General features: G+C 47.1%; 1 protein-coding gene across 2 annotated transcripts in view; it reads right to left on the reverse strand.

The window, feature by feature from the left end:
- PIP4K2B (phosphatidylinositol-5-phosphate 4-kinase type 2 beta) overlaps positions 1-22,369 on the reverse strand; it is a 35,579-nt gene that overhangs the window by 3,503 nt on the left and 9,707 nt on the right. For both annotated transcript variants that reach the window (XM_083470463.1, XM_083470464.1), the window contains exons 2-9: positions 21,911-22,008; positions 17,727-17,823; positions 14,682-14,834; positions 11,566-11,712; positions 10,221-10,259; positions 6,938-7,051; positions 4,534-4,792; positions 1,866-1,969 (exon numbers count right to left, since the gene is read on the reverse strand). In XM_083470463.1, coding sequence (XP_083326589.1) covers positions 1,866-1,969; positions 4,534-4,792; positions 6,938-7,051; positions 10,221-10,259; positions 11,566-11,712; positions 14,682-14,834; positions 17,727-17,823; positions 21,911-22,008 — 1,011 coding nt within the window. The remainder of the gene's footprint in view (positions 1-1,865; positions 1,970-4,533; positions 4,793-6,937; positions 7,052-10,220; positions 10,260-11,565; positions 11,713-14,681; positions 14,835-17,726; positions 17,824-21,910; positions 22,009-22,369) is intronic.

Here is a 22,369-nt window from a genome sequence, read left to right on the forward strand (position 1 = left end):
GCTGTCGGCTATTGTTTCTGGGGCGCCTGCACCAATCAGAAGCCGCGCCTTGGTTTTTGAACATTTCAGAAGTCAAACAGACTTCCGGAATGGATTAAGTTCGAGAACCAAGGTTCCACAGTATTTGGCGCTTTGGGTTTTTTGCTATTTATTTTGCATTTTTATTTTTGAGGCCCGGCTTTCTCTCTTTCTGTTTCTCTTTCTTTTCGGTGTGGTGTTCTGTATGCAGCGTTCAGGTTTAGACCAGGGGCCGGCATGGGCCGGATCACTCCTGCGGAGATCCTCCATGGGCCGGACAGCGCAGCATGACGCTGGGAATCGCTTCTGCGCATGTATGCCCAGACGCCAAAAATTGCGCCTGCGCAGAAGCAATTTCCGGCATCTGGGCATACGCAAAAGTGATTTCCAGAGCCGCAGAAGGCCCCATGCCGCACCGGTTTAGCACAGCACGTGGGGACTCACTGAGCAGTCAGTTTGGGGGCAGGCTGGTTAAATGGCCTCCGTGGGCCGTTTTTGGCCCATGGGCCTTAGGCTGCCAGCACCTGGTTTAGACTTATTACAAGTTATTGTTAAGTTTAAGTTAAGTCTGCTGCAACTGGATTTCTTATGGACAGTGCCAATCCTGAACGTATTGGATTTGTGACCATTCTGCTCCTTTGCCTTCAGTAGCAGTAAAGCTCTGCTGCATGAAATGCCTCTGGTCTATTTTTTGGGGAATCCTGCAACGTGTTTAAGTTGTTACTCTGCTAGCTATACATTGGAATCTACCCCGGATCAATACTGAATAGAATTTACCGTATTTCTCGCTCTATAGGACGCACCCGACCATAGGACACACCTTGTTTTAGAGGGAGAGAACAAGAAAAAAAAAAATCTGCCCCTCTCTGCTCAGCGCCCCTTCAGCGAAGCGGAAGGAGAAACGGAGCCCCTTCCATTTCTCCTGCCGCTTCGCTGAAGGGGCGCTGCGCAAAGAGGAGAATTTTTTTTCTTGTTCTCCCCCCTCTAAAACAAGGTGCGTTCAAGGTGCATTCGCCCAAAGGTTTCAGGCAGCTACCTCGGAAGCCTGGAGAGCGAGAGGGGTCAGTGTGCACTGACCCCTCTCGCTCTCCAGGCTTCAGTGAAGGCAACCCGAAGCCTCTGGAGCACGGCAGGAGTTCCCGCTGGGCTCCGGAGGCTTCAGGTTCCTTTAGACCTGCTCTTTGGGGCTGGCAGGGGAAAGCGCTGCTTTCCCCCACCGCCAGCCCCAAAGAGCAGGTCCGGGGAACAGCGCAAAGGCTGCGTGCAGCCTTCCCGCTGCCCCCTGAGCTTGTGGAGCTGGCGGTGGGGGGAAGATCCCTGAATCCTTTGGAGCGCAGAGCAAGTTCCCACAGGCTTCAGGTTCCTTTTGCTGAAGCCAGGAAAGTCTTGCTCTCCCGGCTTCAGCAAAAGGAACCTGAAGCCTGCGGAGCGCAGCAGGAACTCGCGCTGCGCTCTGAAGGCTTCAGGCAGCTATCCCTGAACCCTGGAGAGTGAGAGGGGTTGGTGTGCACCGACCCCTCTCGCTCTCCAGGCTTCAGCGAAAGCAACGCAAAGCCTCTGGAGCGTGGAGGGAGCACTCCCTCTGCGCTTCGGAGGCTTCGCGTTGCTATCGCTGAAGCCAAGGAGCCTGCATTCGCTCCATAGGACGCACACACATTTCCCCTTCATTTTTGGAGGGGGAAAAGTGCATCCTATAGAGCGAAAAATACGGTAAATGACAGACACAACTTCTTTAATTGATAAAGACGAGAGAGAAATGCTGCCGCCCCCCCCCACACTAGAATTGCAATCTATGAAATTTTCCAGCAATAGGTTCTGAACGAGCAGAAGGAATGGATTTGTCTTACCCCGTGTTTCACAGTTTTGGCAGCGTGTGCTGCTTTTTTCTTTGTGTCATACGGTGTGAGGATATCTATAATGGCCATGAAATAGACCTCCTTTTTAGGGGCACCTGATTATAATGAGAGAGGGAGAGAGAGAGAGAAACTGGTTAATCAGGCAAAGAGTCATATTTAGGGCAGTCTGCCTACTCTTTGACTAGCAAGCCCAGTTCAGGTATGGCCAAATGTTTTTGTGGTTAGATCTGTGAGTTGAGGCCACCTTTCCAGCCCAACAGATTGCAGAGGGGGGTGGGTGGGTGTGACTGTAGTATCTTGCTGACAATCTCAATGTGGCAAAGCATAACCAGAAGTCAGCAGCTGCTCTGAGCATCTGCAGAACGCCTCTCCAATTGGCTTCATGATGCTTGATTGGCAGTTGATTTGTTTTGATTCCCCCCCGCCCCCCAGAAAAGGGCCTTCCCACTACCAATGCACCAGCCCCAATGGCTTTCGACTGGAGGGGTGGAGCAAGAGAAAGGACCACAATAATAAGGAAATGAAAAGCAAGTATTGCTCAGACACACCTAGCAGAGACCAACAGCTGTTAAGAGACAGGAGTTCTCTCCACGGAATTCTCATGTTATGAAGATTAGCGATTTTCCAATTTTTAGGGAACCCATAATGAACAGAAACCTGTGTGCATTTCAAAGGATTTTGGGACACAGTCTAGGCCACAGTCTGGTTTATTCAGGACACTGGCCAGACCTGCTGGGCCTTACGAGTGATCCATGGGCACTGCAAGTGTGCCCAAAAACAGACCCAATGATCCCTGCTGTGGTTGCACATTGATGGGGAAAGTCAGGGCTGTGTACACACACACACACACACACACACACACACACACACAAAATTTGCTTCCTATCCAGTGCATTCCCATCACTGCTTTGTGAAGACATGTACACAGTATGGTACGCCGGCTGAGACCTTACCTGCCTGCACACTGTCTCACCAGACTGGTGCATGCTCTGGTTATCGCCAGCTTGGACTTCTGCAACATGCTCTACGTGGGGCTACCTTTGAAGGTGACTCTGAAACTATAACTAATCCAGAATGCGGCAGCTAGACTGGTGACTGGGAGTAGCCGCCAAGACCACATAACACTGGTCCTAAAGGACCTAGATTGGCTCTCAGTACGTTTCTGAGAACAATTCAAAGTGCTGGTGCTGACCTTTAAAGCCATAAATGGCCTCGGCCCAGTATACCTGAAGGAGCGTCTCCACACCCATCATTCTGCCCGGACATTGAGGTCCAGCTCCGAGGGCCTTCTGGCAGTTCCCTCATTGCAAGAAGTGAGGTTGCAGGGAACCAGGCACAGGGCTTCCTCGGTAGTGGTTCCCGCCTTGTGGAACGCCTTCCCGTCAGATGTCAAGGAAATAAACAACAATCTGACTTTTAGAAGACATCTGAAGGCAGCCCTGTTTAGGGAAGTGTTTAATGTTCGATGTTTTGTCATGTTTTTAATATTCTGTTGGGAGCTGCACAGAGTGGCTGGGGAAACCCAGCCAGGTGGGAGGGGTATAAATAATAAATGATGAAGAAGAAGATGATGATGATGGTGTTAGCCACAATCCATATCTATCCTGTAGATTTCTGAGAAATACTATATTCTGATGCATTTCCCCTTGGAACCAGTTTGAATCTGATTCCATAGGAAGGCATCCATGCGTCCTCTCTCTCCACTGGTGTGGACAGACAGCAGACAACTTGGAAATGCGTCAAACTGTATTGATGCATACAATGATGTGCAAATGTGATACGAAATGCAAAGGGGGGAAATTATCACACTATGTTTTAAGAGGGCAATGTGTACACAGCTAAGGTTTGGTGCAAGCTGTCTTGCATTAGGACGGAAAGAGTAGGCAGGCAAGGGAGTTTTGGTGGTTGGGTGATGGTGGTTCAGGGAGACAAGGGTCTCGGGACACCCAAGAGAAGTGCTTCTCAAACTTGGGTCCCCAGCTGTTGTTGGACTACAACTCCCATCATCCCTAGCTGGCAGTGATCAGGGATGATGGGAGTTGTAGTCCAACAACAGCTGGGGACCCAAGTTTGAGAAACACTGCAAGAGGAATTTCAGATTATTTTAATTTCATTCAATTAGCCAGCCACAATTTTAATTAATTATTATTATTTTTATTGTTGTTGTTGTTATTGTTGTTGTTGTTAATTAATTATACCCCGCCCATCTGGCTGGGCTTCCCCAGCCACTCTGGGCGGCTTCCCAAAAAATATTAAAAGACTGTAATACATCAAACATTAAAAGCTTCCCTAAAGAGGGCTGCCTTCAGATGTCTTCTAAAAGTCTGGTAGTTGTTGTTCTCTTTGACATCTGGTGGGAGGGCGTTCCACAGGGAGGGCACCACCACCAAGAAGGCCCTCTGCCTGGTTCCCTGTAACTTGGATTCTCGCAGTGAGGAAACCGCCAGAAGGCCCTCGGTGCTGGACCTCAGTGTCCAGGTAGAACGATGGGGGTGGAGACGCTCCTTCAGATATACTTCAGATATAATTTTGTTGCAAAATGCCTGTGGTCCGGGAACCTATCAACACAACACTCTGGCTTCCATCCAGAGGACTTTAGACTGGGTTTCCCATCTCCTCCTTTCCACCCTATTCACCCACACTGAACCCAAATACTCACTTTCATGGCTTTTCATAGCGTAGACATCCACGGAGGGATCAAACTCCCCAGGCCCAAAAAACCGGGGGAAGTTGAGAAGGTTGCCTGGACTGTCAGGCGGGGTCCCGTAAGAGCCAATGGGGTTCCCACCAATGCCGTCGTTCTCACATTCTTCGTCTTCTGCCCGGTCCTCAACTTCCATCTCCTCTTGCTCAGCACGGTCCACGTCGTGAATCCCCACCAGCAAACTGTAATCCATTATCTTCAGCTGAGCGAGAAACTGGAAGCCAACAGAAAGACAGTCTCTCTCACTCTCTCTGTCTCCGGCTGCTCTGATCTCAAGCTATGATCCTTTTCAAACTCCCCACATCAGCTTCAAGACTCTAGACCTCTTACCCTGGACTCCTGAATACTCCTGTACATTTCCGTTCTTCCTAATCCTTCCTTCTGCCCTGTTTTCACTCTCTAGAATCAATTCAGAACGTATCTACCAATTTCACCCTTTTGCTCCAAAAGCCCCCATTCTCCATACCAGCAAATGACAAAGGCAAAAAAAATTCTGGAATTAAGACTGGAGGAACACTTCGTTCACCACATATATATAGGGATGCGGGTGGCGCTGCGGGTTAAACCACAGCGCCTAGGACTTGCCGATCAGAAAGTCGGCGGTTCGAATCCCTGCGACGGAATGAGCTCCTGTTGCTCGGTCCCTGCTCCTGCCAACCTAGCAGTTCAAAAGCACCTCAAAGTGCAAATAGATAAATAGGTACTGCTCCAGCGGGAAGGTAAACGACGTTTCCATGCGCTGCTCTGGCTCGCCAGAAGCGGCTTAGTCATGTTGGCCACATGACCCAGAAGCTGTACGCTGGCTCCCTCGGCCAGTAAAGCGAGATGAGCGCCGCAACCCCAGAGTCGGTCACGACTGAACCTAATGGTCAGGGGTTCCTTTTTATATATCCATTCCCAGGCCTAAGCATTCCCAGGCCAGCAACTCACACAGAAAAGTGGTGCATGGAGGCAATTTCCACCCTGGAAGAGTGTGTGGGGGGGGGCTCACCTCTTTGAAGTCAGGCGATTGTGCTGCGTTTTTGTGTTGGCCCAATCCTACCGGGAGCGCAGAGGACGGGCAGTTATTAGAACCCAGAGGAGGCTGACAGGAAAGAGGCAGATAATCAGGCCCTCAGGAGCTGCCAGGATCAAACCGGTGCATCAAAAACAGAGTTCTTGTTGCCACCTGGTCAGGACTGCACACACGGTTCTGGCTGGAACAGTCGCACAACAGCCCACAATCCTCTTATGTCTGGGAAGTCAGGTGACACCAGATAACCAATCCAGTGCCACTGACTGGCTGATACAAAACTCCTGCCTTTGTCCAGCCCGGGCAATTTGCCCTTGAGGGAGACCACTGCATCTACCTTCTGCGCTCCTGACTATTGGCTTTCACGTCATCCTGCTGTCAGACAATTAATCACCAGCCAAAGGCACTTGTCCACCTCTGAGCCTGAGCACCAAACACTTGGGAAGACAGGGCAAATGAAACCCTGGGTGAGTGGGCACTCTGGCCTCACTCAAAGCTCTAATTCAAACATACCGTATATACTCGAGTATAAGCTGACCTGAATATAATCCGAGGCACCTAATTTTAGCACAAAAAACTGGGAAAACTTATTGAATCGAGTAGAAGCTGGTTCACCACACCACAAACCTGGTGGCAGCAGTGGCGGAGGAAGAATAAGCAGCCCAAAAGGGCTGCTTTCGGGCTGCTCGTTCCTCCTCCTCCACCGCCAACAGCGGCAAAGGCGACGGAGGAGGAAGGGGCAGCCTGAAGGGGCTCCTTTCTGGCCGCTCGTCCCTCCGCTGCCGACTCACTTGAGTATAATCCGAGGGGGGCTTTTTCAGCATAAAAAATGTGCTGAAAAAGTCGGCTTATACTCGAGTATATAAAAAGGTAAAGGGTCCAGTCGTGACTGACTCTGGGGTTGCGGCGCTCATCTCGCTTTATTGGCCGAGGGAGCCGGCGTACAGCTTCCGGGTCACGTGGCCAGCATGACCAAGTCGCTTCTGGCGAGCCAGAGCAGCGCACGGAAACGCCGTTTACCTTCCCGCTGAAGCGGTACCTATTTATCTACTTGCACTTTTGACGTGCTTTCGAACTGCTAGGTTGGCAGGAGCAGGGACCGAACAACAGGAGCTCACCCCATCGCGGGGATTCGAACCGCCAACCTTCTGATCGGCAAGTCCTAGGCTCTGTGGTTTAACCCACAGCGCCACCTGCGTCACTCGAGTATATACAGTACTTCAATTCATGTCCATAAGCATTCTAACTTACAGGGGTGAAATGAGCCTGCAAAGGTCTCCCATCTATCCTATCCAGGCTTGTGGACAAGCTTTCCGCTCATTCGCATTTTCACTCAGCAAATCCTACCTCGACGTCTCGCTTCAACTTCTCCAAAAAGTTCTTTTTGCTTTCCTCTCCAACGTGGAGCTTTTGGCCTTCGTTCAGAAAGTCGTTGTCCTTGAAGGTCGGCAGGTCCTTGGCCTAGAGAGAAGATGGAACTGGAATAAGTGCAATATATATATATATATATAAATCCCTCAATTTCACGTCGAGGCTGGATGAGATCCAAAGAGGTCACATCTATCCAGGAAAGAGGCCTTGGTCATAACAGGATGCTCACTGAAAAATGTCAGCTCTCTGAGGTTATGGGAAAGGCAAATTCGACGCTGGAAGCATTTACGGAGGGGATGAAATATACAACGGGAATTATTGGCCCGGGAGCTACTGGGGGCGAAAGCTCAAACATCCAGAACAATGCTCTCTCTGACACACATGGCACAACTCTTCTGGCAGCAGACTGAAAGGCACCAAGGGCTTAATGTCTTCTGAGGCTGCAGGGCGACTTTTCCAACCCTGGGGAAATTTTGGTTTCCTCTGGTTTGTTGGGACTAAAAAAGCCACAGTGCTGCCACACTTAGTACACGAGTCCTGGGTGCAAGTTCTCTCTTCCCCATCTCAAGAATGACAGTGTAGCCTTGCGGACGGGTCAAAGCGGCCTGTCTACAAAGCTCTTATTGCTGGCTGTCAACAACGCTAGCCAGAAATAGATCTTTCCTGTTTAGGGACAAGTTCTTGGATCAGCCGATTCTGGAGACAAGGAGAAAGGGAAGATATTCTGGTTGGGAGTTTCCCAGAGTTATCTGTCTAGGCGCCTGGCAATCAGATATTAGGAACACCTAAAAGGGTTCCGGTGTTCAGAATTCTTAGGTCAAAATCTGCACAAAGAAGAATATCAAAATCCTACGGCCTTATATGTAGCATCTTAACTGCTCTTAACGTGGGTGGCGCAGAACCTAGGACTTGCCGATCAGAAGGCCGGCAGTTCGAATCCCCATGACGGGGTGAGCTCCCATTGCTCGGTCCCAGCTCCTGCCAACCTAGCAGTTTGAAAGCACGTCAAAGTGCAAGTAGATAAATAGGTACCGCTCTGGTGGGAAGGTAAATGGCGTTTCCGTGGGCTGCTCTGGTTCGCCAGAAGCGGCTTAGTCATGCTGGCCACATGACCCGGAAGCTGTGCACCGGCTCCCTAGGCCAGTAAAGCGAGATGAGCGCCGCAACCCCAGAGTCGGCCACAACTTGACTTAACTGTCAGGGGTCCCTTTACCTTTACCTTTACCTTTAACTGCTCTTGGAATAGATTTATGAATATGACCCATTTGACTCTCTTACTCACATATATCTCTTCATCTGAATCTTCATCACCAATATTCATCAAACATGAATATTGCATCTACCGTGGGCTCAAGTACTAGCGCTGATGAGGGCCTCAAGATCATGGGCAGGAGCCTAGATCTTCTTCTTCTGCATTTTTCAAAAGTCAGCAGGTACACTAACAACTATAGCCAAATGGGCAATTTTATTTCTTCCGCAACTTCCTTATGGGTGAGTGAAAAGACTTCTCCCCACTTCACTGCTCATGATCTTCTGGGGGCAACTGCTTATTTGGCAGGTTTAAATGCCATTTTCAATAACCTGCAATCACAAAAGTTTGATTTTCAAAAACCAACTGAGAATCGAAATCCAAAAAAAACTTGTCGATTCTTAAGCGTTCTTTCGGACGTACCACCAATATGATGGATGTGAGTATTCCCCTACAGCAGAAAAGGCCGGTCCCAAAAGACATTTTTGGTACGACTGTTTAGGGCTCCGATGTACAGTCTGAAAGGTTTATACTGCCGTCAGGTTAAAAATATTCGGTAATCGGAATATCTAATCAACTGGCAATCCCTAAAATAGGAGAAAAGCCATCTGGCTTTTCCGGATTAGTACGAAAAACAGGACAGAATGAGGGAGGAGAATTAAAATACTTCTTAAATAACCAAATGGAAAAATAAAACATTGCATTAAAAAAAGAAATCATTTCAGGCATTTGATAAGATTCTCATTTCTAACATGAAGCAAGCCGTTTAAGACACATGCACACCCGCTCACTGGCGGCAAACATATATCTAGCATAATTTGGGAGGTGGAAGGGAAGCCATAGGAATTATGTTTGCTTATAATTACAAGGAAGAATAATCCTGGATGAGACACACACACACACACACACACAGACACACACAGACACACACACAGAGTTTGAAAGGCCTGGACAGGCGAGGTAGGCAACCAACTGCCCTTTGGACTATCCAGTCATTGGAGATCTCCACCTGACCTTACTTACTCACTTACTCCCCCCCCCCACTGCCTGTCCAATCTTATGGCTCAAATGAGTCTCTCAAGTCCAGTCAAACTGGATCAGATCCTCTGGATTGGGGAGGAGCAACTTTCTAGAAGCATACCAGCTGCACAGTCCACATATATCCAGCAACCACAATTACCAGGAAACAGCCTTGATAACCAAACTAGGATGCCCTTTTCTCTGTCACCCATCAAAAGGGGTCCTCATTTATTAAACGAGCTGAAATATTAGTTGGCTAGTCTGGTGATTAATGCAAGGGTAAGCAACCTTCCCCCTCCCCCCCTGTCGAGGGCTGTATACCCTTGGGAGCAATCCAGTAGGGACCATATGCTAACAGCGGATGGGAGGAGTTTGGATTTGATATCCCGCTTTATCACTACCCGAAGAAGTCTCAAAGCGGCTAACATTCTCCTTTCCCTTCCTTCCCCACAACAAACACTCTGTGAGGTGAGTGAGGCTGAGAGACTTCAGAGAAGTGTGACTAGCCTAAGGTCACCCAGCAGCTGCATGTGGAGGAGCGGAGACACGAACCCGGTTCACCAGATTACGAGTCCACCACTCTTAACCACTACACCACACTGGGACCACAGCCAAAGATGGGAGCATTCCGTATCTCCCTCTCATCCATTTCTCTCTGCTATACCCCTTTCCCCTTTTCTCCTTCTTTCTCTCTCTGCTATACCCATTTCTGTCTCTCCCTCTGATTCACTCTTTTATTTAAAATCAACAGAATGAAACTTCAAGAGAGGCTGTTGCTCCCTGCTCTCTCTAACATTGGCAATCAAAAGTTATGAGTTAAATGGGGAGATGCAGCTATACAGCTACTCAGCCACCTCTCCGACGCCCAGCACACACTTCTGAAGCTAAGGGGGAACTGCACCCCCTTTCCTCTAAGCCTACCAGAATTATAGCCACAGCAGCGACATTCGTAGATTTATTCAGAATGCCTTCCCCGACCGCTGCTCTTACCTTTTCCTTGTCGCTGGCTTCCCTTGCTACCGTTGAACCCTGGAGAGAAAAGGGGTGGAGACCTATTTTAGAGCCAATAAACTTAGTATTTCAAGAAAATATAGCCCCCAGTGTTGAACCTTAGATAACCGAGCCTTTCTGAAGATTTCCAGCAGTGAGAGACGGAGAGACTTAAAACCAAATTCACAGTATTAACAACAAAAAAGCAAACCCATTTTATGCAACCAGTGGGATGAAAATTTGGGTGTTAAAATTGCTTAAAGTTGGGGGGGGGCTATGTGAAATACGGTTGCACATGTGACATACAAGTGCAGGAACTTAGTACACAAATATTTAACTTCTGGCTACCACATGCATAATGCATGTAGCAATTCTATGCAGGCAGATATTCTATGCAGGTCAGGAGACTCTCTCACATGGCCCAGAGGGGCCCCAGAAGGCTAATGTAGAAATTCCTAAGAAAGCCAGAGCACAATAACACCGCAGTGTTAATATTCGGTTCCCTCAAGCAGTCTCCAATAACCTCCCACAAGCCTAAACTCTACCATGCGGTGTCTGAAAAGGACTTCTGGCACACTAGATGCAATTGTACAAAACCATCCTACAGCTAAAAGGGACGAGGGTGGCGCTGTGGGTTAAACCACAGAGCCTAGGGCTTGCCGATCAGAAGGCTGGCAGTTCAAATCCCCGCTACGGGGTGAGCTCCCGTTGCTCGGTCCCTGCTCCTGCCAACCTACCAGTTCGAAAGCACGTCAAAGTACAAGTAGATAAATAGGTACTGCTCCAGCGGGAAGGTAAACGACATTTCCGTGTGCTGCTCTGGCTCGCCAGAAGCGGCTTAGTCATGCTGGCCACATGACCCGGAAGCTGTATGCCGGCTCCCTCGGCCAGTAAAGCGAGATGAGCACTGCAATCCCAGAGTCGGCCACGACTGGACCTAATGGTCAGGGGTCCCTTTACCTTTACCCTACAGGCAAACCCTCGAAAGCTGAGATTCTCAGGATACCACACTCCCATGACGAGAGACGGGATCCACATGCAAGCGGGTAACCTGTGAAATATCTGAAAGCATCTTTCCCCCTCTTCCCCATCCAGTTTGTTTATTTGAGCATTTCTAACTATGCTCTCTCTCACGTGGTATGCAGTAAAATAATTAAAACACCTCCAATGTCCATCTCCTCAGGAAGAAAACTGTCAGACTGGAAAGAAGTTGGAATGTAATAAAATGTAATAACAGCACACTGGATCAGGCCAGCGGCTCATTTGGCCAAACATCCTGTTTTCCCGATGGCCAGTCAGATGCGCAGAATGTGGCTCCACGCAAGAATATTATAACGTCCCTCACCTTGAGATCGTATTTCCGATGCACTGTCAACCGGTGGCTGAACACGTTCCTGGTGACCACCATGTATGTTTCCACGCCGTCTACAGTGAGCCTGTACATACCAAGGAACTGGGGGAGAAGCGTATTCCCATGACATTCCACAATGAACTAAAGAGGAGAGGAGGCGAGGAGAAAACAAGAGCAAGAAGTCCGTCAGAATCAGGCCACAGAATTTCAGCACAGCTTGATCAAAAGGGACAGGACGGCTTCAAATCTTGCAAGTATATTTGAGAAACATACAAAAAAAGGTAAACATTTCACAACAAGAGTTTGGAAACCAAAGGGATTATTTCTTTTTAGATAAACGAAACCTTTGGAGGTGACCCGGAAACTGCAATTAATCCAGAATGCGGCAGCTAGACTGGGAGTGGCCGCCGAGACCATATAACACCGGTCCTGAAAGACCTACATTGGCTCCCAGTACGTTTCCAAGCACAATTCAAAGTGCTGGTGCTGACCTTTAAAGCCCTAAATGGCCTTGGCCCACTAGACCTGAAGGAGCATCTCCACCCCCATCGTTCAGCCCAGACACTGAGGTCCAGCTCCGAGGGCCTTCTGGCGGTTCCCTCCCTGTGAGAAGTGAGGTTGCAGGGAACAAGGCAGAGGGCCTTCTTGGTGGTGGCACTCGCCCTGTGGAACGCCCTCCCATCAGATGTCAAGGAAATAAACAACTATCTGACTTTTAGAAGAAATCTGAAGGCAGCCCTGTTTAGGGAAGTTTTTAATGTTTGATGTTTTATCATGTTTTTAATATTCTGTTGGGAGTTGCCCAGAGGAGTTGTTGTTGTTATAGATAAGTGATTATTACTATTAATGATTTCTCTTCCTGGAAAGCCAATGCAATTCTGGGCCTCAACAATAGGAGTATAGCATCTAGATCAAGGGAAGTAATAGTGCTACTGTATTCTGCTCTGGTCAGACCTCACCTGGAGTACTGTGTCCAGTTCTGGGCACCACAATTCAAGAAGGACACTGACAAACTGGAACGTGTCCAGAGGAGGGCAACCAAAATGGTCAAAGGCCTGGAAACGATGCCTTATGAGGAACGGCTAAGGGAGCTGGGCATGTTTAGCCTGGAGAAGAGGAGGTTAAGGGGTGATATGATAGCCATGTTCAAATATATAAAAGGATGTTACATAGAGGAGGGAGAAAGGTTGTTTTCTGCTGCTCCAGAGAAGCGGACACGGAGCAATGGATCCAAACTACAAGAAAGAAGATTCCACCTAAACATTAGGAAGAACTTCCTGACAGTAAGAGCTGTTTGACAGTGGAATTTGCTGCCAAGGAGAGTGGTGGAGTCTCCTACTTTGGAGGTCTTTAAGCAGAGGCTTGACAACCAGATGTCAGGAGTGCTCTGATGGTGTTTCCTGCTTGGCAGGGGGTTGGACTCGATGGCCCTTGTGGTCTCTTCCAACTCTATGATTCTATGATTCTATGAACTGTCGTACACTCAGGTATACATCCTCCAGTACAGATTTGAGTTTCTGTGGCGGCTGCTCTCAATATATGTTTAGAGAGCAGTGAGCAAAGGCTTGCAAGGAGTTATGGGAGAGTGAGACCGGCAGCATTTTATTGGCTGTGATTTCCGGTGTCAGAGATGGCTAGACTGTGGCCCTCCAGTTGCTGCTGAATGTGGAATGCCCAGGGAAGGTCGCCTGGCACCTTCATTATACACCTGTAGGCGCCGGGCAAAAACGTTCCTTTTAACCAGGCCTTTCCTTTGGTTGATCTGATCTACAGCCTATGCCCTTCTAAAATGTGGCTCTTTGGGGGGGGGCTACTGGGCTGCTGTTTTTATTTTTATTATGTACAGTGGTACCTCTGGTTACATACTTAATTCGTTCCGGAGGTCTGTTCTTAACCTGAAACTGTTCTAAAGGCAGCCCTGTTTAGGGAAGCTTTTAATGTTTAATAGTTTATTGTATTTTAGTGTTTTGTTGGAAGCTGTCCAGAGTGGTTGGGGAAACCCAGCCAGATGGGCGGGATATAAATAATAAATTATTACTATTACTATTACTATTATTATTATTATTAACCTGAAGACCACTTTAGCTAATGGGGCCTCCTGCTGCTGCTGCGCCACCGGAGCATGATTTCTGTTCTCATCCTGAAGCAAAGTTCTTAACCTGAGATACTATTTCTGGGTTAGTCGAATCTGTAACCTGAAGCGTATGTAACCCAAGGTACCACTGTATTTTGTGGTCTTTTATCTTGAATTTTTTCTGTGACCTGTCCTGAGACCTTCAAGTATAGGACAGTATAGAAACTCTAATAATAATAATAATAATAATAATAATAATAATAATAATAATAATAATAATAATAATAATAATTTATTATTTATACCCCGCCCATATGGCTGGGTTTCCCCAGCCACTCTGGGCGGCTTCCAAAAGAATGTTAAAATACTGTGATATATTAAACATTAAAAGCTTCCCTAAACAGGGCTGCCTTCAGATGTCTTCTAAAAGTCTGGTAGTTGTTGTTCTCTTTGACATCTGGTGGGAGGGCGTTCCACAGGGCGGGTGCCACTACCGAGAAGGCCCTCTGCCTGGTTCCCTGTAACTTGGCTTCTCGCAGTGAGGGAACCACCAGAAGGCCCTCAGAGCTGGACCTCAGTGTCTGGGTAAAACGATGGGGGTGGAGACGCTCCTTCAGATATACTGGACCAAGGCCGTTTAGGGCTTTAAAGGTCAGCACCAACACTTTGAATTGTGCTCGGAAACATACTATAATAATAATAGTGTCCCTGGATTCTTTGAAAAAAATCTGGTAACCTTATCGGGCTCCATGGTGAAAGCCTTGCATAGCCTGCATTGGAAAACCAGAGTAGGAACTAGCTCAATTCAGTACCAGAAATGTCAATTTAGACTGCAGTGGGACTGAGGACAACCTGGCTCTACTGTGGGAACCTAGCAAAGCAGATAATCAGAACTGCTTTCTTGTCCAGTGCTGGGAGGGCAGGAAGCTCCCGTAGAGAAATGACCCAGAATCCAGGCATTACCAGAAATAGCGCTTCCCAGTCATGCTAGCTTAGTGCTTAAGACAGACACCCTTTTTCTCTCCACCTCCCTTACTTGGTGGTACTTCTTCAGGATGTTGTGCATCTCTGCGACGTCTTCACTCGACACCGCCTTGATGACAAACCGCCGGTCGTAGGTGGTGAGGAAACGGACCCCGCAACGGCCGTGGCTGTCACTGTACACCGGGGCGCTCCGCGTCACGGAATTCTACAAAGAGGAAAACAAAAGAACAAGGAGGAGATGCACTGGCCGCCTCTTCAGACCAGCCCTGTGAAAGTTGGAGCAACTTCATTTGACGCAGGAGTAAGAAGGACATTGAACGCTGCATCGGAAGCAGATCGTGCCATGCCAGTAGGGTGCCAGGCCTTGTGCAAAACAGAACTCCATTATGTTGGCATGCCTGCACTTTAATATAGGTAAGAGGTAAAGGCAAAGGACCCCTGGATGGTTAAGTCCAGTCAAAGGCGCTGATGGGGTTGCGGCGCCCATCTTGCTTTCAGGCCAAGGAAGCCGGCGTTTGTCCACAGACAGCTTTCTAGGTCATGTGGCCAGCAAGACTAAACTGCTTCTGGCGCAACGGAACACTGTGATGGAAGCCAGAGCGCACGGAAACGCCGTTTACCTTCCCGCCGCAGCGGTACCTATTTATCTACTTGCACTGGCGTGCTTTCGAACTGCTAGGTTGGCAGGAGCTGGGACAGGGCAACGGGAGCTCACTCCGTTGCGGGGATTCGAACCGCTAACCTTCAGCGCCACCCGCTCCCCTTAATATAGAGAACTGTGAACAAAGCAAAACACTACGTACCTCATCTTTCAGATCCTTGGCATTGCAATCACCCCATTTTTAAACTTGGGGGGTTTTTTTGCAATTGAAACCAAGAGTTGCTGTCTGTTTGTTGCTGCTGACTTTAAAAGGTAACCAATCAGAGGAATGCATTTTGAACCAGCAAAAATGGCTGCCCCTTAGGAAACCCCACTAACCACTGGCTGGAATGTTTATGAATATTCTAACAGCTCAGCCAAGGGGAAAGGTTAGCAATAAAATATTGAAGTAGCTAACTAACTCTTTGGAATCAGTTCTCTAATTTTACCTCAATCTAGTTTTAGCAGAGTTAGAGACACCACCTTGCCAACAAAGGTCCATATAGTAAAAGCTATGGTTTTCCCAGTAGTGATGTATGGAAGTGAAAGCTGGACCATAAAGAAGGCTGATCGCCGAAGAATTGATGCTTTTGAATTATGGTGCTGGAGGAGACTCTTGAGAGTCCCATGGACTGCAAGAAGATCAAACCTCTCCATTCTGAAGGAAATCAGCCCTGAGTGCTCACTGGAAGGACAGATCCTGAAGCTGAGGCTCCAATACTTTGGCCACCTCATGAGAAGAGAAGACTCCCTGGAAAAGACCCTGATGTTGGGAAAGATGGAGGGCACAAGGAGAAGGAGAGAACAGAGAACGAGATGGTTGGACAGTGTTCTGGAAGCTACCAGCATGAGTTTGACCAAACTGCGGGAGGCAGTGGAAGACAGGAGTGCCTGGCGTGCTCTGGTCCAGGGGGTCACGAAGAGTCGGACACGACTAAACAACTAAACAAGTTTTAGCAGTCCTATTTTCTTTCCAAGTTTGAAGCCATTCCCTGATGACTGACAGAGCTAAGGTTTGGGGGTGAGGAGTGTGCAAAGGGGAACAGAGGGAAGCACATAGACTGCAAACGTCATGTCCCTTTGTTCACTGAAAGCTCACTCACAATGCATGAACACACACACACCCCTTCTGGGTATTCAGTATATTTCTAAAGCTGCTTTAAACAGCTGCAGGTGTAGAAACCTCTTCTGTTTTCACATAAAAGCTGCCATAACAGCTTATATACCAGGATTGCATTCCAGAGCAGCGATCGATTTCTAGACCAGACCTTTGCCCCTGAAAACACACTCAAACACAAGCCTGTCCGGGAAGAGGCTGGCACTCTGGACTGTGCCGCACATCCAGCACAGATCTTCACTGTGTCTAGTGGTGTTGTGGTCCAGGGTCACGGGGCCGGGGTCAAAGACCTATTAGCATTTCTGCACCAGGGCCCCTGTCTCTAATGTCTTAGAGCCACCTAAACAGCACAAAAGGGGAGATTTACAGCCCCTGTATGCCCCAAGCCCAAGCATTTAGGGGCACCGAAAACACAAGGTGCTTCCATTTCAAGAGAGCGGTGTATGAGCTCTGTTGCAGAAAACAGAGTCACTCTGAAATAAGTACTCTAAATCAATTGCCCATGTACGTGCACAGAATACAGTAGATTTAGCTGAAAGGCAACACATGGAGAACTGCACCAATCATTGCACAGCGTCCTTAATTACTATTATTGTATAATTGTAAGATTATTGTGAAGGGACGCAGGTGGCGCTGTGGTCTAAACCATAGAGCCTAGGACTTGTCGATCAGAAGGTCCCTACTCCTGCCAACCTACCAGTTCGAAAGCACGTCAAAGCGCAAGTGGATAAATAGGCACCACTCCAGCGGGAAGGTAAACGGCGTTTCCGTGCGCTGCTCTGGTTTGCCAGAAGCTGCTAAGTCATGCTGGCCACATGACCCGGAAGCTGTACGCCGGCTCCCTCGGCCAACAAAGCGAGATGAGCGCTGCAACTCCAGAGTTGGCCATGACTGGACCAAATTACAATTTACAATTATTGTACAATATTAGAAAGTTGTATAATCTCAGAAGAGGCGTGGCTGTGGTTATCATAAAGGGGCTCTGCACTTCTGAATTTGCCACAGCGCTGCAGGCTTTCCTTTCCATTGCTTGCACAGTCAGCTACTGCTATCTTCCTCCTCCTCATTGAACCTCCCCACTTCCCAATCTCATCCCCATGAAAAGTAACCCTGCTACTTCCCACCTTGGCCCCAAGGACTAGTATCTTGGCTCATCCTGCATCCTTTGCGCTGGATCTGTCTTGCTTCCAGTGAAGCAAGCTTCCTCCTGCAAGGACTTCCCCCCTGGCCTCACCCTGCAAACAAACCCCAATCCCCTGAACAAAACCCTCTGCAGAAACCACTCCCAACATATTGCAACCTTTTGTTTTGACTCATCCGCTTGCTTGAATGCTCCGTACCTGATAATCTTGATCGTCAATCGCAAACCTTTCACGGAGATTTCGGAACACCAGCGGGCAGTACTCCTTGAATTTGAAGCGACTTGGGAGGTTCTCCCTGGAAGCAGATGCAGAGAAGCTGTCTTTCTTTCTTTTTATTTAAATTATCTTTATTGATTTAAATTACACACTTATACAAAGAATTTACAATCTCAAACTACAAACAGAAAATTAAAGAAAAAAAATTAAGGGAAAAAAAGAAAATACAGAAAAAAGAAAGAAGAAAAAGCAAATTTAGGTACATAAAAAACCCCTTAATCTTCCCGATTAATACTTAATTAAACACTTAAATAAAAAAAGACTTCTGACAAAATGAGTCTTCCAATCCTTCAGCATTAAGATGTAATTTGGTTTTATATACGCACTAACTCACCGTCTCCATGCTTTATGGAGCACAAGTGAAAACTGTTCTCTAATATTAAACCTTTTTTAAAAAATGGAATTATTACGTCTGCCTCTTCACGAGCAGTCCTTCAGATCTCCCCTTCACTAGATGGCAAAAACTCATGTCAACCTCTTTCAGGATGGGACTGGATCCTCTTAATTCATATAATTTTGTGTAGTGGACAGTCACTGTTCTTTTGCTATAACTCGACCCAAAGCTGGTAGCAAACGAGTTCTATGACCTGGGCATGTGCAGGCCTCCAAGGAGGAAGTGTGGTCTGAATACGGTAGTTAGGCTCTATCACTTAGTGGTTTGACATGCTAGTTCACGTTCAGCTTTTATCCTAATAACACATGCCACAAATCAGCCAATGTCATCTTGTACCACACCTTGTGACACTTGAGGAATCATCCAAAGAACAGAACAGCCACTCATGGCAGTAACTGGTGCATTTGGCAATGTTCAAGGTTGCAAAAAGAGCCCTCCCCTCCATTCTGTTGATGGAGATCTCTTCTGGATCAAAGAGAGAGCTGGTTCAATCAGAGCTGCATTTTTAATGCTGACGTTGTCACTGTAGTACTTGGGACCCAATTATGTTAGTATTGGTGCCAGCTCATAAAGGAACAATAGTCACAGGCCACCATAAGAGAACAGAACCCTGGACTAAATTGGATTGGTGTGAAACCACATAGCAACTCCAGCTTTTAATGTGGTTTTCATTACTGAGGTCCAGCGCCGAGGGCCTTCTGGCGGGTCCCTCACTGCGAGAAGCCAAGTTACAGGGAACCAGGCAGAGGGCCTTCTCGGTAGTGGCACCCTCCCTGTGGAACGCCCTCCCACCAGATGTCAAAGAGAACAACAACTACCAGACTTTTAGAAGACATCTGAAGGCAGCCCTGTTTAGGGAAGCTTTTAATGTTTGAGGTATTAGAGTATTTTTATATTTTTGGGGGAAGCCGCCCAGAGTGGCTGGGGAAGCCCAGCCAGATGGGTGGGGTATAAATAAACTACTACTACTACTACTACTACTACTATTATTATTATTATTATTATTATTATTATTATTATTACTGTGCCTTTTGCTAGATAGCAGTCTGTCAAAGCCTTCCATAACCTTGCATTTATCACTACCCAATTGCCATTGCATCATGCCTGTTCACCTCCTTTCTTGGCATATTTTCTCAGACAATGTTTACTATCGCACCACAGCAATACTCTCTAGAGCTGATGTAACCAATAGATAAAAGTTCAGCCTCTCCCTGATTTTTAATCCTGCCAATGGAAGACAAGCGGGTGATTCCTCTTGATGTGTGCTGTGACACTCTTGTTAGGACTTGCATTTTCACTCTGCCCAGCAACTTAGAGAAGTTGGCAGTGTTTGTGCAGACATAGCCCCCAGCTTTTCAGAAGACACTGGCTTAATCTTATATAGCAACCAGATCCATTTACATCTGTACCAAGTAAAGGTCTTTCCCCCTTGTGTCTCTGCAGAGTCACATTGATAGGTATGTATGTGCCAGCCAGAAATCTTAACGTGCTGCAGAAGTTATGGCACCTATACCAGCACATGTCTGACCAGATCCCACCCCATAAACCTGAACTGGGGCGCATTACATGTGTTGGGATACTGCCGGGGAGACGGGGGCAGCAGGCTGGCCCCCAGCTGGCTCCAGCCACTAGCCAGCAGCCAGACGATCACCGGTCTCCCTTGGAACAGCATCAATCAGCAACGCAAGCCTCAGATACGTTTAGAGACTTGTGCAAGCTCTAGCAGCAGAGTGAATAAATCTTCTCACAGCAGAAGTGGCGGACAGAGGCAGATGTAAGCATTCGTTACAGGCATTTATTCAGCATAGTTCAGGAACCAAGGAAAACATGTCTGCCTCCCTTCGTCTCCAGCAAAACAGCTAAAAGCAAAAGCAATATACAAACGGAAGTTCCCAGCAGACTTGCTGGAAGTAAACAGGCATGTGACACACAACAGTCATGCCTGTTCCTTTTTAAGGTGGAACGGAACTATATCCTAACAACATGCTCCCCTTGCACAAACGTCGAAAGTACTTCTGAAGATAGTTGCTCCATTGCTCTGGAATAGTACAAGAGTACAGTCGTACCTTGGAAGTTGAACAGCTTAGTTCCTGAACGTTTTGGCTCCTGAATGTTGCAAATCCATACATGCCTGTTTCCTGCAGCCTATCAGAAGCCGTACTTTGGTTTTCGAACATTTTGGAAGTCGAACGGACTTCCAGAACGGATTGCATTCGACTTCCAAGGTACAATTGTACAACTAACAAAGTGCTAGTGAACCAAGGCATAACTCCTTGAAGAGTTCTGGTGCAGTGGAAATTCTCCTTCCCTTTCATCAACATCTATGAAACATTTTTGCAAGATAAGCACAACAAGGAGTGGTCACCTAGAACAAATATTATGGCAAGGTACCAATTTGCAGCACAGTATTATGCCTCTTTACTCGGAATCCCCACTGTGTTCAACAGGTCAAATTCCCAACTAAGTGTTCCCAGGATACTAACCCCAGCTAGTTTGTTCCCCACTCCTATGTTCAAATGCTGGGCAAATGAATTTCCTGCACCCCAAATCCTATATTTAGACAGAAACAAATATTGTCCTTTATTTTATGGGAAGTTATTCTGTTCTTGGTTTCTTCTGCAAGGTACGGTAGATGCTACCTTGAATATATCAGTCTCCTGAAGCAGAATGAGGTGGCCTCAAATCAGATTCCAAAACGTCATGGTCAAAATATACAGAAGCGGTTGAAAAGCACTAAGCGCTAAAAATTGCAAGGTTAATGAACAGTGTAGCCACAAAATGCACAATCTAAGTGTTCCTTGGTTTTATAACAGCTGTCCAGAGGCAGGGAGGGGAAACTGTGGGCAAGCTAATCTTGAGCTAAAGCGGTAAGAGCTCTTTCCATATGCAATACAAGATGCATCTGTGTCTCTTGTTAACACAGGTTTAAACTGCTGAATGATGGAATGAATTTGAAACACACAAAACCATAGCATTAGCATATGGGGTGTTTATTTATATGCACTGAACTTCACAAACACCCCAAGAACACACATATACACCTCGGGTGCTGTTCAGTTAAAATCCATTCATTCCCCCACAAATTAAAAATCATTAGTTTTAGGATTTTGCCAATTGCTTCCTGTGGCAGTTTCGTCATATTCTTTTCGGCTTCTGCTTAAAACACTTTTGCGCGGGCGAGCCTATCCAGACCTGTAGAAGTTACATTTTACATTTTTTGCAAGCCAAAAAGAGCTTTTCTTAAAAAAAGAACAGATGTATAAATTTTGTTAAGTGAAAATAAACATATGGAAGGAGGTGCCCCTTTTAAAGTATGCAGGTCTCAAACCATGACAGGCTGAAAATGTAATCAGAACATCAAACTGGGCTTGAAAGCATAAAATCTTATAAGTAGCCATATGCAGCTGGGTCTGAATAGGAGTTGTAATGTTTCTCACAGCCTGTCTTTTTCAAAAGATGAGCTGCGGCTTCCAAGCCATATCCACACACCAGCAGGGTTTAGAGTACACAGACAGACACGTGGGAAATTCTATATAAAACCACGCTCCTCTACGGTCTATGCTTCTCGTTTCTCTCACCTCCATTGCAAAGTGACTCCTGTGAAATTATGGGCGATACATCATTGTACATCAAGTAAAAAGAAACCAGCTATTTATATACTGAAGTTCCTATCTAGGGAAGAATCAGATCAAAAGTTACGTTCATTACTCACTTGTTGAAAAGATGATTGTCCACCTTAATCTTGCTGTAGGCCTTAAAGTCATCTGGCATTAACATAACTGGGACAGGGACATTACTCAATTCGTTAATCTGAAAAAGAAACACAAAATCTAAATAGGCAGTGAAGGGAGAAGGGAAAGAAAACCATCTGTACTGCTGGCACTTGTGAGCGCAGAGCCAATAAACCCCATTAAACTTTCACTGGGAGAGTCAGCGCTATGTGAGGACCTGCAGAATTGTACAGAACAGAAACCAGATTTATATTCAACCACACGCTTAATGCATTGCCAGACTGAATTCCCTGCTGCGTTTACTGAGAAGGTACAATCCTGCGGCTACAGCTGCCCGTGCCACGCATTTGTGGGAACTGGAATCCAGTCTTATGAACTCATTGGCAAAGCTTGGATGGGTATATCTTGGCGTATAAAGCTGGGATGTGAACAAACATGTT

This window comes from Podarcis liolepis, assembly GCF_965112155.1.
Source record: "Podarcis liolepis genome assembly, chromosome: 13".
NCBI lineage: Eukaryota > Metazoa > Chordata > Lepidosauria > Squamata > Lacertidae > Podarcis > Podarcis liolepis.